Raw genomic sequence first — 16,642 nt, forward strand, 5'->3', positions numbered from 1 at the left:
TTTCCTCTGACGTGTTTAGGGACCGGCACCTCAGTGGGCATTTATTTTAATCATATTTGTTGCTCTTGGCTCATTCCCTGTCGTACATAAAAAGAGAGAGATTAATGACATTTTTACATTTTCCCAGAGAACAAGAGGGAAAAAATGTAAAAATACAACAGTTTATAATGTTTTCCTAGTCAGCAATGACAAGAAAAAGTTACCATGAAATGATTTATATAACATTTTGTGTTTTCCTTGAGAGTAATGAAGGAAAAAAAGAAAAAAATCCGGAATGAAGTAAAAATAGGACACTATAATATTTTCCTAGTCGACAATAAGAAGAAAAGTTACCATGAAAAGATTTACATAACATTTTGCGTTTTCCTTGAGAGTAATGAAGGAAAAAAGAAAAAATAGCCTGAATGAAGTAAAAATAGAACACTTTATGATGCTTTCCTTGTCAACAAGAAGAAAAATTACCATAAAAAGATTTACATTTGCTGAGAGAGTAACAAAAGACAAATACCTGATGCATATTGATGACATCCACACACTGCTGCATGATATAACTATAACCTGCAACAATTTAAACCCTTCACTTGCACCACAGTCACATACATAGATGTTTTTATAGTTACAACACAAAACTTGCCTCTGACACTTTTTACACCAATGAGATAGAATGATAATAATAATAATAATGACAAAATACAAAACAAAAATAATAAGAGTGAATGCAAAACAAACCTTCTTTTACACCAAAGAAAGATGAAATGATGATAAATACAAAACAGATCTTCTTTTTCACACTTTTCTGGTCTGTGTCTTTGGAAACTAGAATTTTGTAGACCAAAGAGAAATAAAGTAATGATGAATACTAAAACAAACCTTTTCACATTTTTCTGGCCTCTTTGTCCTTGGAAACTTTACTTTTTATACTGAAGAGAGAGAAGATAATAAATACAAAACAGATCTTCTTTTTCTCACGTTTTCAAGCCTCTGTGTCCTTGGAATTTTTATTTGTTTACACTTCAGAGAAATAAAGTAATAATAAATAGTAAAACAAACCTTCTCTTCACATTTTTCTAGCCTCTGTGTCTTTGGAAACTATAATTTTGTACACTGCAATACATGAGAGAGATGACATAATAGTAAATAGTAGTAAATACTGAAATAATAGTAAATAATAGTAAAATAATAGTAATTAGTAAATGGTGAAATAATAGTAAATACTGAAATAATAGTAAACAGTAGTAAAATAATAGTAATTAGTAAATGCTGAAATAATGGTAAATAATAGTAAAATAATAGTAAATGCTGAAATAATGGTACAATAATAGTAAAGTAATAGTAAATGGTGAAATAATGGTACATAATAGTAAATACTGAAGTAATAGTAAATAGTAACTAAATACTGAAATAATAGTAATTACTGAAGCAACAGCAAAAATAAATCTTGACTCCTTCAAACCACACAAATGAACACAACTAAGGAAATATTACACAACCATTGAAAGAACCTTTTTTTTTTTTTTTTTTGTGTGTGTGTGTGTGTGTAAGGGAAACCTGGTCAAAGGCAACAAAAACTGATAAAAAAAAAAAATGCCCACTGAGGTGTCAGTTCCCAGGCAGGTTGAAGTAATGTTGAAGTGTAGCTTCTGTGGATCAGCGAGGGAAGAAGCCATGATTAGGTGGAGTCAATTCGTGGCCACCTCTTGACAGTGTGTGTTGTGTGTCGTGTGTGGCAAGACTACTCATAAACACTGAACATTGGTATTCTGGGGCAGGTGCTCTAGTGTGTGTGTGTGTGTGTGTGTGTGTGTGTGTGTGTGTGTGTAGATGGATAGGGAGATTACAATTGTTACCAATATTAAGGTGTGGATGTTGAGTGTAGAGTGTAATGGAGTGTGGAGTAAGCAGCTGAGGTGTTCACACTGACTTGTGTGAATAAGATCATGCCTCGTCTGTCCCCAGGTGTGAATAATTCAGCAGACACACACTGAACATCGTGGGAACCTGGAAAGTGACCACTGACCACCTGGTTAGTGGTGTGTGAGGGTCAGCGGTGTGTGGTAAGCAGAAGGAAGGCAAGGCGGAGCAACACTGTGCTGTGAGTACCTTAGTGGGTGAGAGGTGATGGAGAGGAGGGGAGGGCCAGGCCACACCCACCTCCTGCCAGCCCCATGCACCCAGCGGCCACCCCTGCCAGACACACAGAGTGGCCATGGTGGCAGGGCAGCGTGTTGACTCCCCTCTCCTGTGTGCACCACCAGTCCGCTCACACACACCCACACTCACACACACGCACACACGCGTGGGTGCACGTAGCTGAGGGTGTGCCGCCCTGGTAGAGGCGTGCCGTGAGTGCCGGCCCGCTGGAGGGTCACAAGGAGAGGAGGATGGCGCGGGCCAAGAAAAAGGTGACGTGCCAGGACTGCGACCGTACCTTTGGCCGCAAGGGTGAGCTGCAGCAGCACCGGCGGGAGGAGCACAGCCGCCGCAATATGTGTCCCATTTGCAAGCGCGGCTTTGAGTCCGAGAAGCGACTCAAGATGCACTCGCAGTTCCACAACGTGGACGGCGAGTACAAGTGCTTCTACTGCCCCAAGCGCTTCAACAAGGCCTGGAAGATGAAGATCCACCTGGTGAACCACAGCGGCCGGCCGTCCTATGTGTGCGAGTTCTGCGGCGATGACTTCCTGTACCCTGGCAAGATCGTGGCGCACCTCAAACACGTGCACGACGTGTGCTACGCCTGCAAGGACTGCGGCCGCGCCATCCCTATCGAGTACAGCCACCGGCCACACAAGTGCAAGATCTACGGCTGCAAGGACTGCCTCATGGCCTACGCCACCGTCCAGGAGCTGGCCCTGCACACCGCCGACCTGCACCGCGACCAGTGCTCCTCCTCTGCTGCCACTCCCCATGGGGAGGCCCCGTCCTCCCCACTGCCCCGGGCACCCTCACACGACCCCTTCCAGGGCGCATCCCCGACCAGTGGCGACACAGAGGAGGACGACGAGTGTGACCGCCTGGAGTGTGACCTGGTGGTGGTGGAGGAGGAGGTGGGTGATGGTGGTGGTGCCCCGGGGCCGACTCAGGGCAGCAGGGGCCAGGGTGAGTGGGGCAGCCCAGCAGGCATCCCCCACGTCCCCATTCCACCAGCAGGGTAGTGACAGTTCCTGGAGGGGCAGCCCCAGCCCCAATGTGCGTGAGGGGCCCTGCAGTGCTGTGCCCCGGCTGCCCCGGGATGTGTTGGTGAGCCCCAGCCCGCCCGGCACACCCGCCAGGTGCCCGGAGGACGGCGGCCTGAGAGACACTAGTGAGTTGACTCTGGTGGTGCAGGGACACCGCGCCCCACCTAACACGTCTGTGATAAAGAGTGAGGAGGAGGAAGACGAGGAGGAGGAGGAGGAAGAGGAGGATGAAGAAGAGGAGAATCTTCCTCCATCGTACATCTCTTCGGTGTTGCTGCGGTCGCCCACTAGCGGCCTGGGCGGCAGGTTCAAGGTGCCGGAGTCGTCCCCCGGGCTGTGGAAGAAGGTGGAGTCCCCGGCGGCGCGGTCACTGCGGCGCAAGCAGGACGAACTGGACCGGGTGGGGCGGCGGGGCGACCTGCTGGACACGCTTCACCGCTACGCTGACACAGACGCCCGGCTCACACAGCGCTGCCAGACCTCCTTTGAGTCATGGCTGGCTAGCGACTCATTCTCCGCCCCGGACCACGACTATGTGTTCGGCTTCGAGGCGAGCGTGTCGGTGGGCCGCCGCCGCGATGACCATCTCCGCCACCACCACTACCACCACCACCACCACTACTTCAACAAGAAGCTGCCAGCCAAGGAGAAGGTGGACATGACCTTTGAGGACCTCTGTCTCTTCTGAGCCGGTTGAGGCGTGGACCTCCTTGCTGCTGCTGCCGCTGCTGCTGCTGAGGCCTAGCCTGGGTGGGCTGACTGGTGGGCTGATGGGCTTTCTTGGCCATTGGGAAGGTGGATGTGACTTTTGGTGACCTGTGTCTCTTCTAAAGGAGGCGGGTCAGCTCCTCACTGCTGCCGCCGCCCGCCGCTGCTGAGGTCAGGAGCGGACTGATTGGTTGGTGTGTTTTCTGGAACATCTTTACCACGTGCCACACTTTTTGTCAATTTCTTCCGCTGAGAGAGAGAGATAGAGAGAAAGAGTTTAATATATACCTGATACACATATTATTTATTTAACTTATAAGATACATATTATGAGCTTTATCTTTCTGCTGCAAGGGAGGTGATGTGTGTCCCTTCAGGAGGCGGCCCAGTCAGTGGCAACCTCTCGGGTACAGTGCTGACCCTGTGACGGGAGTACTGAGGTAGTGTTTGTGTCTGTGTTGAGGAAAGTGTGCTCAGTCACTCTTGTCTCACTCTGCTGAATAGAAGTGGTTGCCCTGGTCACTGGTTCATTCTTGTCTCACTCTGCTGAATAGAAGTGGTTGTCCTGGTCACTGATGCCTTGGAAACCAGTGATGTATGTGTCGTTACTGCCATTTCTCATTATCTTTCGTAACCAAACCTAACCCAACATAGCCTGTCCTGCAATTTCTTATTTGATTCTAAAACACCATGTGAAAGCACTGGTGATATCTCGATTCCTTTTACATTATCTTTCCCAACCAAACCTTACCTTGTACAATCTGATTAATTCTAAAAAACAGCATTATGGAGTCACTGATGATACATACACCAGTAGATGATACAACACCACACACCACAAAACATATAAATTGATCCGGCAGTGTGAAACATTTTGAAGTCACTGATGATACACACACTAGTAGACAGTACAACATTACACACCAGAAAAAAATAATATAATTTAATCCAGCAGAGTGAAACAAGTGTGATTCAGCAACAACTCAGCTTTCAGTAATTACAAAAGAGGAAAAATAACACATACCAAAAAAAACCACTTAATTTAATCTGGCAGAGTGAAACAAGCGTGGTTCTGCAACAACACAGCTTTCACTAATTACAAAAGAGGAAGAATAACACCATTCCATATTGACATAAGAGGAAATACTGCTTGCCATTTGTATCAAGCCAGATAGTTTCCCTACACACCAGTATTTGCTCACACCACTCACCACTACTTGCCCTGTGTGTGTGTGCGTGTGTGTGTAGCAGCAAAGAGTCTGGTGTTTTCCTCAGTGGTGCTAGAGATGAGTGTCCACGTGTATGCAAGCAGATGTCAGGGTTAGGTAAGATGTAGGCGTGGTGTAGACATATGTTTAAGGAGGGTGAGGGTGATGCTGGAAGTACAATTGGAGTGGCTACTGTGTGTCTGCTCTAAAGTTGCTTCTGGGTCTCAGTCTGAATGGTGTTTTTGTTCTGGTTGTTCCCCCCAGCACACCTGTTTGTCATCCCTTCACTAGTGTTTGTTAGGGTCAGATCTTGAGGAAAACCATGTGATCTTGTAATAAGTGCGTTGATCGACAGAAAACAAGTATTATTCACATCAAATCAATGATGTTCTCAGTAAGCTGTGTTTGAAATCCAGGAGCCATTTTACAGCAGACAGGCTATAGCAGCAATGTATGTGTGTATTCATTAGAGGCAGTGCAGGAGTGGATGTTGTGAGGTGTTTGGGTGTTGGGTTTGGGTGTTGCGTTTAGTTTAGTCCTGCGTTTGGTGTTTCTGATGTGTTTGGTGATTTGTTTGGTTTATCTGTGTTTATCGTGTTTGTGTTTGTTTTGTGTTGTGGTTTAGTTAAGTTTTGCGTTTGGTGTTTTTGGTGTGTTTGGTGTTTTCTGTGGTTTATCTGTGTTTATTTTGTGGTTTTGTGAAGATTATTATTATTATTATTTTTATTTTTTTTTTTTTTTTTTATTTTTTTTTTTTCATGTTTTGTGTTTTTGATACATTGATTTGACAGGAAAGGCAAAATTTTTCTCCTGTTTTCTTCTTTGTGTTTTTAGCTTGTTTAACAGTTTAGTGTGTGTGTGTGTAAAGCTTTTCATGAGTTTTAGGCCCGACAGTTTAGAGAAGACAAAATTTTCTTCATATTCCTTTTATTTTATGCACTATTTGTCAATTATTTTGGTTTAGTAATCTAGTGAAGACAAAACATTCTTGTATTTTTTTTTTTTTTTTATTATTTTATTTTATCTTATTTTATTTTTCTATTTATTTATTTTTTTTTTTTCCCCAAGCGTGACGTAACCAAACCTAACCTAACCTAACCTGACGCACCTTAAGAATAGTGGAGGTGTCTGGTGTTCCTGTGCTGCCTGTCTCAACACCAAGGATTCACGTGGCATTTTTGTACATACTACCTCCATTGTAACGTGTCAATTCAGGGCCGGGGGAGGGGCTCTCGTCCAGCTAGGGAGTGTGGTCTGCTCCCTTTCAGTATAAGACTTGCACTTGAGATGTTACTCTGAAACACTTCTGCGCTGCACCCCGACTACTTTCCAAAGGCTGGAGGTGAAGCTGCTTGGGTTGTCAGGAGTGCTTTTACAGTTGTAGTAACAGATTGAGTTTTCTGAATAATGAACTGGAGAAACACTCTTAAAAACCCAGCCAGTCACCTCTTGAAGCAGTAGTGGTGAGAGTGAAGTGTTTGAGAGTACAGTCCTCACCCACACTGTAGTAGCAAACCCCAGCTCGTCTAGACAGGAAGATGTAGAGAAGCTGGGGTGTATTTGTGATCTGTGTACATGTTCTTCAGTGCTGTTCCTAAGACTGTATGCAATAATGTTCTGCCTGCATAGCTGTACCTTTAAGACTGTTAGCTGTAGATCATGATATCCTGGATGCTCACTGATTTCCCTGCTGCCATGGAGACACTGTATTTTTGATGTCTTGACTGTAGCAATATGTGGGAGGGATGGAGGGAAAGGGGTTACATGCCTCAGTCACTATAAAGGTCAGTGGGACTTTTTTTAAGCAGTGAAGAGGCCAGACTCCTTAACACTGTGCAGAAAAGGCAGTGTTTATGATGTGGCACCCTCAGGAAAGAGTGCACTGGTAGAGAAGGGAGGAGCTCAAAATTGATAGGGTTTTTGTGCCACTTTCAGCTAGACAGTGCACTGGCTGAGCTCTGTATGACACTGAGTAGCAGAGGCACTGTTTAACATTTAGAGGAGGGTCAGGGGTCATTGTGGCACCTTCAGCAAAGAGTGCACAGGTAGAGGAGGCAAATGTTCAAAATTTCCACTTTACCCTGCAGTTTAAGTCTTTCATATTACCGTACTAAGCATCAGTAGATAGGGAGGCACCGGCGACCATCACGCCACCACTCACCACTCACCACTCACCACTCTCAGCCGCCTGCACCAAATTGTCCATCGTGCAAGTGGAACGCAAAATTATTAGGTACAAATAACCACTAGTGTAGCCGTGGCAGTGGACCACCGAGGCTCCCCATGGAGGATGCCGTGCCCCTGAGTGTGTTGCCGGCCAGGGGCATCTTGGTGTCTGCTGTAACAAATCTCAAACTAGAGGAATAAGTTGCGCTGTTGCTGTCTGTATTTGCATTGCTTTCTGGATTAGAGAGACGAGAGATAGCGAGAGGTACTGAGATGTCAAGAGGTTTCAAGACATCAAATTTTCATTTCCTGAATGTTTCAACACTGGTTCTTCCTCACTGTCCCCTCTCTGCAGAAGATTCACAGTCAGAACACTTGAGAAGTTACTATCATGTGTGTTGTTCTGACTTGTTTCATGGCAGAGTTAGGAGTCACCTTGTTTGGTATCAATGAGTGTTTTTGTTGTGGTTGTTCCCCCAGCACACCTGTTTGTCATCCCTTCACTAGTGTTTGTTATGGTTTATCCTGCATTGATTGACTGATAGACTGGCTGGTGTTTTGTTGTCATAGGTGATGTTCTGTTTGTGTTAAGAATGATCTAGTCTGAAGGTGGCATTGTACTGTTGTGTGTTAGTGCACCAGGGAGGGATTAGAATAGCAGTCTTGTGGTGTGTGAGGGAAAGAGTGAGAGGTGGATGGAAGAGATAAAGACACAGAGAGAAAGAGAGCAAGATGTTCTATGTAGGAGCTCAATTAGTCGTGTTTAAGGAGTCATACAGGAACAATGAGTGGATGTACGTACTGTGAAAGGAAGAAGAACAGAGTGATTTTCAAGCAGTGCAGTATTGATTTAATCTGTTTATACCTAAGAGAGAGAGAGCTGTTCTATATAGGAGCTCATTTAGTCAAGTTTTGAAGGATTTATAAGGGAATCAAGAGTGGATGTGCTGTGAAGAGGAGAGGAACTGAACAATTATAAGCATTACAGTATTGAGTTAATCTGTTCATATCTTATACTACAGCTTTATACAGGGGATGTTGGTGTGTAGATGGGCAGGAGGTTGTGTCTGGCCATGCTGTGAAGGGAATGGGAAGGAAGGAAGGAAGTTTATGAATTGCTACTGGTTAAAAGCACGTCTTTCAGTATTGGGTTGATCTGGTTTTGTTTCCGTTACAACGACTGATTGCTGTTACTGTCACTGTTATTGCTGTTACTTGTAGAGGAAGAGATCGCTGCACTGGATGGAAACTTGTAAAACTTGTAAAATCTTTGTCTGTTTCAGTATTGAGTTGATCTGTTTACTACTACTATTACTACTACTACTGTTATTTCTGTTACTAATATGAGAATGAATAGAGTTGGCTGTTTTTGATGATTACTACTACTATTACTACTACTACTGTTATTGCTACTACCACTATTACTACTACTACTGTTATTGCTACTTCTACTACTACTACTACTACTGTTACTTCTGTTACTATTATGAGAAGGAATAGAGAGAGGGCAGTTTTTGAAGCAAGGAAGATGGATGCAGTTGTAACATTATCAGAGGAAAGACAAACCCAACAGTGTCACTTCACAAAGCTGGCAAAACACACACAAACCCAACAGTCACTTCATAAAGCTGGCAAAACACACACAAACCCTACAGTCACAGAGAGAATTACAATAAACAACAAAAAGACAAGTTACATACAATTATTATTACAGCCAGAAAGAATTACAATAACAACAAAGACAAATGACATACAATTATTGGCATTACATACAATTACACAAACCCAAGTGTCACTTCACAAAGGTGGCAAAACACACAGACAAATAAAGTGTCGTAGATTTTCTTTACTGATTTGAGGTTGTTTCTGAGTCGCTGCACATCATTGCTAGGAGACCAGTTTTGTTGGTTGTATGTCTGCATGTCTTGGTAGGATTTGTGGCTTGAAAGATAAATAAACAAAAGGAAAAAAACAGCTAATTGATTGAGCAGCATTATGAGGCATTTAGTGTGTGTGTGTGTGTGTGTGTGTGTGTGTGTGTGTGTGTGTGTGTGTGTGTGTGTGTTAGGTGTTACAGCTCAAAGTTTGCACAGATCAAATAGGTGTCATGGCTGTGTGTGTGTGTGTGTGTGTGTGTGTGTGTAAAAGAGTCATGCATTTCAGAATTGTTTAACTTTTGTGTGTGTGTGTGTGTGTGTGTGTGTGTGTGTGTGTGTGTGTGTGTGCGTGAAGTAATATTTTTTTTTCCTTTTTCCAATTTATTCATCTTAATCCACTGACTTAACGAGATGACACCTGCATTATCTTGTTGACTCACTTTCCTGTATGTGTGAGCTGTAACTTCATCGTAATGGATCAAACAAGCATTATCTTTCACTTTCCTCTATTCCTGCATATTTATTCATCATAACCCACTGACATACTGAGATGACACATGCATTACCTTAAACAAACGACATCACCCATTTCCTGCACCCTGTAAGCCTTCACTAACTTATATAAACTTACACAAACTATATTTTGTATTTCCCGCACTCTATAAGCCTTCACTTATATAAACATGCATTACTTTGTTTCCCTGCACCACTCTATGTCTTAATCCACTGTTACGTTAAAAGCAGCACAAGGGTTTCTGTTTGAAGCACACAAGGGCATTACAGAACACATAGAGTCTGGTGTCTCTCTCTCCCTTATGGCATAGTGGGCTGTGGTGGTGTTACAGACAAGTTTAATTAGCTCTGGGCAGTAAAAGGGTATGTAAGAGTGACCTGTTAAAGTTACTATTCCCCTGTGTGTAGTCAGAAGGGGATATGAAATAAGCTAAGGTGGTTTTGTTACATTAAGAGAGGAATATGGGCTCAGGTGACTTGAAAAGGTACGAAAGTAAGGTTTAATAAAGATCAGTTCTCGAGAAGTGTAAAGAAAGTAAAGATTTTTGAACAATTTATCTCTGTCTTGAATGACGGAAGAAAAAAAAAAAAAGGAGGGTGGTATGAAAGTAAAGTTTAGTAAAGATCGCAGTTCTCAAAAGGTGTAAAGAAAGTAAAGATTCAGAACAATTTATCTCTGACCGGAATGTTAAAAAGATGAAGAGAGAAGTGAACAGGGGTAACATTAAGAGCACTGCATTATTAAGTAGATAGACTTCATTTTGCATCCATACGAACAACTTACTGCTGATCTGAATGCTGAAAGATAAACAGAGGAGTGAATAGGGTAAGATTAAGGAACCATTGCATTATTAGCTAGATAAAACTCATATTTCTCTGTTTACATCCATATGAACAATTGACCTAATCTGAATGTTAAGGAAGAGAGCAATGAAGAGGGTAAGATTAAGAGACTATTGCATTATTAACTACATAAGCCTCATTCTTTCATCTACATCCATGCAAACAATTAATCTGATCTGAATGTCAAGAAAGAGAACAGTGGACAGGATAAGATTAAGAGTATGGCATTATTAACCAAATAAATCTCATATGAACAATTTATCTCTAATCTGAATATTAAGAAAGAGAGCTGTAAACAAGATAAGATTAAGAAACTGCATTATTGACTAGATAAACCTCATATTTCTCTATTTACATCCATACAGACAACTTATCTAATCTGAATGGTAGGAGTGAGAGCTGTAAACAAGATACGATTAAGAGTATTGCATTTTTAACCAGATAAATGTCACATGAACAGTTTATCTCTAATTTGAATGTTAGGAAAAGCAGTGACGAGGGTAACATTAAGAGACCACTGCATTACTGAGGGTCTTAGAGAACTGACAAGCTGTAGACCAAAGTGAGACAACACATGGCTAGTCACAGAGAAATGAGTCCTGTTGTGTGTGTGTGTGTGTGTGTGTGTGTGTGTGTGTGTGTGTGTGTGTTGCCATTCTCAAGGTGGTGTATAAATAAAACACTAGGTTTTTTTTGCTGTAGACTTGAAGTGTTTTAGTAGCCAGTCTCTCTTGTTATTGTTGACTGACTAGAGAGAGAGAGAGAGAGAGAGAGAGAGAGGTGTAAGTGTCATGAGAAGAGTTTATTCCAGACTAGTGTGTGAAATATGCACTTTATTATTGTTAGCATTATTATTATTATTAGTGAAACATTTGTACAAGTTAAGAATGAAGATTGAGAGAGAGGCGGGTGTGGTGAGGCAAGTCTGTTCCTGATGAGTACTGACTTAGTGAATAAAACCTTAATTTCTTTATTATTGATGGTGTTTTTGAGTTGCTTGGCATACGTACAACACCACTGCATTTCTTTTTTTTTTGTGTTACGAGGTGTACAGGGTCTGATTTTCTGTGTGTTATGTAGAATACAATTATACAGTGCAGTTTTGTTATGAGAATACATCTTACAATTGTATTTTTTGAGTTGCGTGGCATACGTACAACACCACTGCAGTTCTTTTGTGTGTTACGAGGTGTACAATGTCTAGTTTTCTGTGTGTGTGTTATGAGCAATACAGTTATACAATATAGTTTTGTTTGTTATGAGAAGCACATCTTTATTTATTTATATTTTTTTATTTATTTATTTTGTATGTGTGTGTGTGTGTGTGTGTGTGTGTGTGTGTGTGTGTGTGTGTGTGTGTGTGTGTGTGTTGTGTGGCATATGTACAACACAACACCACTGGATTCCTATTTTTGTGTGTTACAAGGTGTACAATGTCTAGGTTTCTGTGTGTGTGTTATGAGCAATACAGTTATACACTACAGTTTTGTTTATGAGAAGTACATCTTTACATTTTTTTTTTTTTCTCCTTTTTTTCTGTGTTTAATGAATGAAGCAATAATTTGTGAGTGATGCAAATTAAAATGAAGCAAAACAATGATCTTGATGTGTGTTTATGTTATGTTAAGTTATGATGTGTTCCCATTGATGTAGCAGCACCAGCACCAGCACCAGTGTATGTGGAATGCTTGACAGAGAAACAAGTGTGCATTGATGGTTGGAAAGAAATCATTTGAAACATGCAAGTGAATGTTGAAGAAAATGTACACATCAGAAAAAAACGAATAAATGTCTGATTCAAACCAAAACGTCATTATGATTTATGCAAATTTAACTATAAAAGACACTGACTCAAATTCTTGGAGAGAGAGAGAGAGAGAGAGAGAGAGAGAGAGAGAGAAAAACAATAAAAATACAAAAAGAAAGAATAAAAGAGAGAGAAAGAGAGACATAACAACTCAAACAGAAAGAAATATTGTTGTATAGATGATGCAGAGTTAATTGACAGTGACAGGAGACAAAACAACTCAAGTAGTAAAGTTTGTGTTGTATAGATGAAGCAAAGTTATTAACAGCGACTAGAAAGAAACGCGCCAAATCTCCCAATGAATTACTGTTACCTGGATGAGTAACTGATTCATGAGTGAGGGGAGGAGGGACTGTCAATCACCAACACCCACTGGAAAGGAATTACTGTGCTGAGTGAGCTGCAGTCCTTTGGGAGATGAAGTAAGGAGTGTCATTGTCCAGAAGGAGAACTGCATGTACGTATATTGAAGACTATTATAGACATCCCAAGCACCACTTTGTTACATTAGCCATGCACCACCACCACTATTACTACTATGTATCATGATGAGTAATGTGTAAAGGAGGACTTTGCCAATTTGTTAAGAAAGAAAGGGAAAAAATATGATTAGTCAACAGTGCATTCTTGTTTGTCTCTCCTTAACGTGTGTGTGTGTGGTTTCTTTTTTTTCTTTCTTCCTTTTCTTCTGTTTTGTTTTTTGCGTTTTTTTTTTTCTTTCATTTTCCTTATTTTTCTCCTTTCTCTTTTTTGTGTGTTCGTTTTGTTCTTCGCGCGCGCGTGTGTGTGTGTGTGTGTGTGTTGGCATTCATGAGCGGCGTGTTTGATAATTCTCAGCATTTAACTAAGAACAATGATTTATTAGGAAGATCAGTTTGAAATGAATGAGTGACATGAAAAAAAAAAAGTATGAATGAAAAGACTAAATAAACGAAGAATGGATTAAAACATTTTGAAGACGACTTAAACAACTTCAATTACAATAAAGAAATAAAAATAAGAAAGCTCATTTGCATACAGTACATGAAGCGATAGTTTGAGAAATACCTAGTGTCTTTAAAGAACGCTTATTATTATAGTATGTACACCAACAAGGAGAGAGAGAGAGTTATTCACCTCGGTCGTCTGCTGGTCACCCAGCCAGTCTTCCCCATTACGGAGCGAGCTCAGAGCTCATAGACCGATCTTCGGGTAGTGTGTGTGTGTGTGTGTGTCATTAATCTTTTAAAGCAGCACTACCAAGACAGGCAACATACCAGCCTGGCCACATCTGCTCCTGTCTGGCGGCGATTGGTGAGTGGTGACTGGTGACGCGCTGATTCCCTGAAGCAGAGTGGCCCGTGCTGGCGCGCAGGTGTCACCCCTTGCCATTAGTTTCCCGGCAGAGACGTGGCTGTGATTCCTGCAGCACGTGGAGGAAAACACGTGCCATCTTCATCTGCTGTATGCGCCATATTCAGAGACGCTTCCTCTCTCACCGCGACCATTTTCAAAGACCACAGAGACCATTAGTCGAGTTATAAAGAGCATTTGTCTTGATGATGCAGAAAACTTGTTAACATGCCACTAGAATTACAGAAACACCCTTAAAACCCCCTGTCACTTCAACTGCAGTCCTTTGATAACCGTGAAGGTGTCAGTAAAATAGCAGAAACACTCTTAAAAACCCGTGTCACTTCAACTAGACCACCTAATTGAAAACAGTGAATTTGTCAGTAGAATCACAAACACCCTTAAAAACTCGTTTCACTTCAACTAGAGCCCTTTGAAAACTGATTTTATCAGTAAAATCATAGAAACACCCTTAAAAACCCGTGTCACTTCAACTAGACCCCTTTGAAAATAGTGAAGGTGTCAGTAGAATCACAGAAACACCCTTAAAAAGGAAGTGTTTCAGAGTATGAGCCATTATGACTCAGATTAGGGAAGTGAAGGTAAGATAAGAGAAGGTTTTATCTGTTACTTTGTTATATCGTGGATTGTACAAGTGAAAAATATGGATATCAGTATTTTTCCTTTTTTTTTCTTTTTTTTCATGCAAGAGGGAAACATGCTGCCCTGGGTAACAGATGATTAAAAAAAGAGGAAAATAAAAAGGCTCGCTTGAAATGCTTGTTCCCTTATGATTAGTAAAGAATTAGCCAATATATAGATGAAAATGTTATATATGGACTAATTTATGATTATTTTTACATTTTTCTTTCTATAATTGCACGATAGTTATTCATTTGTCTGTATTTTCGCCAACATTCTCTCTCTCTCTCTCTCTCTCTCTCTCTCTCTCTCCGATCACTTGCTTCTTTCCTCATCCTCCTTCCCTCCTTCCTTCCTTCCCTCCCTCCTACAACCTTGCCTTTCCCCGTATTACCACTACTATTGCTATATAATCACCCTTAGCCCTTTGCTCCACTTCTTCCCTCTCCCCCACACACCATTTCCAAAGCCCATACATGCAATCAACTCTATCTTTTTTTTTTTTTTTTTATTTAAACATAATTTATACAGAAGAACATGTACCCAAAGGCGCACTGTCGTGTGCTACCTATTCTAAGGGTACTACAATCTATTTCTCTACAATATTTACAAGACTTAAAAATAGAAAATATACAAGATGGTCAGCATGTAAATGGAGCACTGTTCTTTTCACTTCACTAGCACTATTCACGCACTGCACTACACTGAGTGTCACGTCACAAAGAGTGTCAGAGGAGTTGGCAGTGTCTGTCTCCACTTATGTGCCATCAGTTTGACACTGTGTGTGTTCATCTCCTGGACGTGAGGCACCGCGGCCGTGAACAAGTTCCACATCCTGGAGACGCGTCCTGCGAAGGTGCGTTGATGCTGACACCCGTGGGATCGCGGCACCTCTACGGCGTCACCACCATTGAGCACCGTTCTCGTGCTCCGTGCGGTGACTCTCAGAGGATGACGCAGCCCTGCCAGATGTGGCACTCTTTGCACCTGTGCCTTATGGAACACTACGATTGCCGCCACATCTCTGCGGTGTTCCAGTGAATCAAGGGGACGCTCAGGCTCTGGGTGAGGTGGTATTGCAGCATCTACTAGCCGTATGGCGCGGCGTTGGATGCTGTCCAGTCTCCTTCTGTGTGTGGCGGCACAGGACATCCAGGAGAGAGCTGCGTACTCAAGGTGGGGCCGCACCTGTGCCTTGTACAGCAGCAGTCTCCCTTCCTGTCGAGGAAACTGGCGATCCTTCTGAGAGCGGAGATCCTGTGAGAGGCTTTCTTGGCAATGGATTTGACATGGCTGTCAAACCTCAGCCCTCGATCCACCTCCACTCCAAGTATCTTGACGTCATCTTGGAGTGGGAGAGCAGCAGCGCCAAAAGACAACTTTCCTGCCATTGCTGCCATGGCGGCTGGGGACCGAGAGACAACCATTGCCTGTGTCTTCTCCGGCGCGAATGTCACTTGCCAGCGAGCACCCCACTCCTTTATCACTCGTAGCTGCTGATTGATGGCCTCAGCAGCCCGCCCACTGTCCTGGCGTGGATAGGTATAGGAGAGGGTGCAGTCATCAGCATAGGCCTTGACTCCTGGCAGTAGCTGGAGAAGATCATCCACGTAGATATTCCACAGGAGTGGGCCAAGAATTGAACCCTGTGGCACTGATGCCTCCACAGGCAGGGACTCAGATGTTTGCCCGTTGACAACCACCTTGAGGCTTCTGTCCTGCAGGTAATTTCCCAGGAGTCGTAGCAAGCCACCCTGGATGCCTTTAGCACGAAGCTTTTCCAGTAATCCGTTGTGCCATACTTTATCAAAAGCTCCAGCTATGTCCAAAGCAACCACTATAGTGTCCTTGCCGTCGTCGAGGGCGTCCTGCCACTGCCTGGTGAGAAGCATCATTAGGTCGGAGGTTGACCTTCCAGGTCTGAACCCAAACTGTTGGTCTGAGAGGAGGGCATTGTCCTTGAGATGGCTACACACCACCTCTGCCACGACCCTCTCAAACACTTTACCCACCACTGACAACAGGGATATGGGTCTGTAGTTTTTTGGGTCCGTCCTGGAGCTTTTTGTGTACAGGAACTACTCGAGCCTCCTTCCACACTGAAGGCCAGACGTTTTCCCGTACACAAGTTGTGAAGACTTGGGTGAGAGGGGCAGCCAGTTCCTGGGAGCATCGCTTCAGCAGGTGCGGGCTGATGTCATCAGGGCCGGTAGCTTTCTGTGTGTCCAGCCCCGCAATAATCGCTTCACCTGCTGATGCGTCACCTCCACCATGGTGACAGTCTTCTCACATTGCTGGACCAGCTGAGGCGGTGGCTGCTGTGGATTCCCCACCTTCATTTTTCCAGCAAACAAGGAAGCCAGCAAC

The 16,642-nt window shown here is 42.9% G+C and overlaps 1 protein-coding gene across 1 annotated transcript; it reads left to right on the forward strand.

The window, feature by feature from the left end:
- Positions 1-1,957: 1,957 nt before the first annotated feature.
- LOC123502718 (zinc finger protein 316-like) lies at positions 1,958-12,923 on the forward strand. Its single transcript, XM_045251941.1, is given in 2 exon segments — positions 1,958-3,017; positions 3,019-12,923. Coding segments are annotated over 2 exon segments (1,485 nt in total). The 5' UTR covers positions 1,958-2,381; the 3' UTR covers positions 3,868-12,923.
- Positions 12,924-16,642: the final 3,719 nt, after the last annotated feature.

Source organism: Portunus trituberculatus, chromosome 12 (assembly GCF_017591435.1).
Source record: "Portunus trituberculatus isolate SZX2019 chromosome 12, ASM1759143v1, whole genome shotgun sequence".
Taxonomy (NCBI): Eukaryota; Metazoa; Arthropoda; class Malacostraca; order Decapoda; family Portunidae; genus Portunus; species Portunus trituberculatus.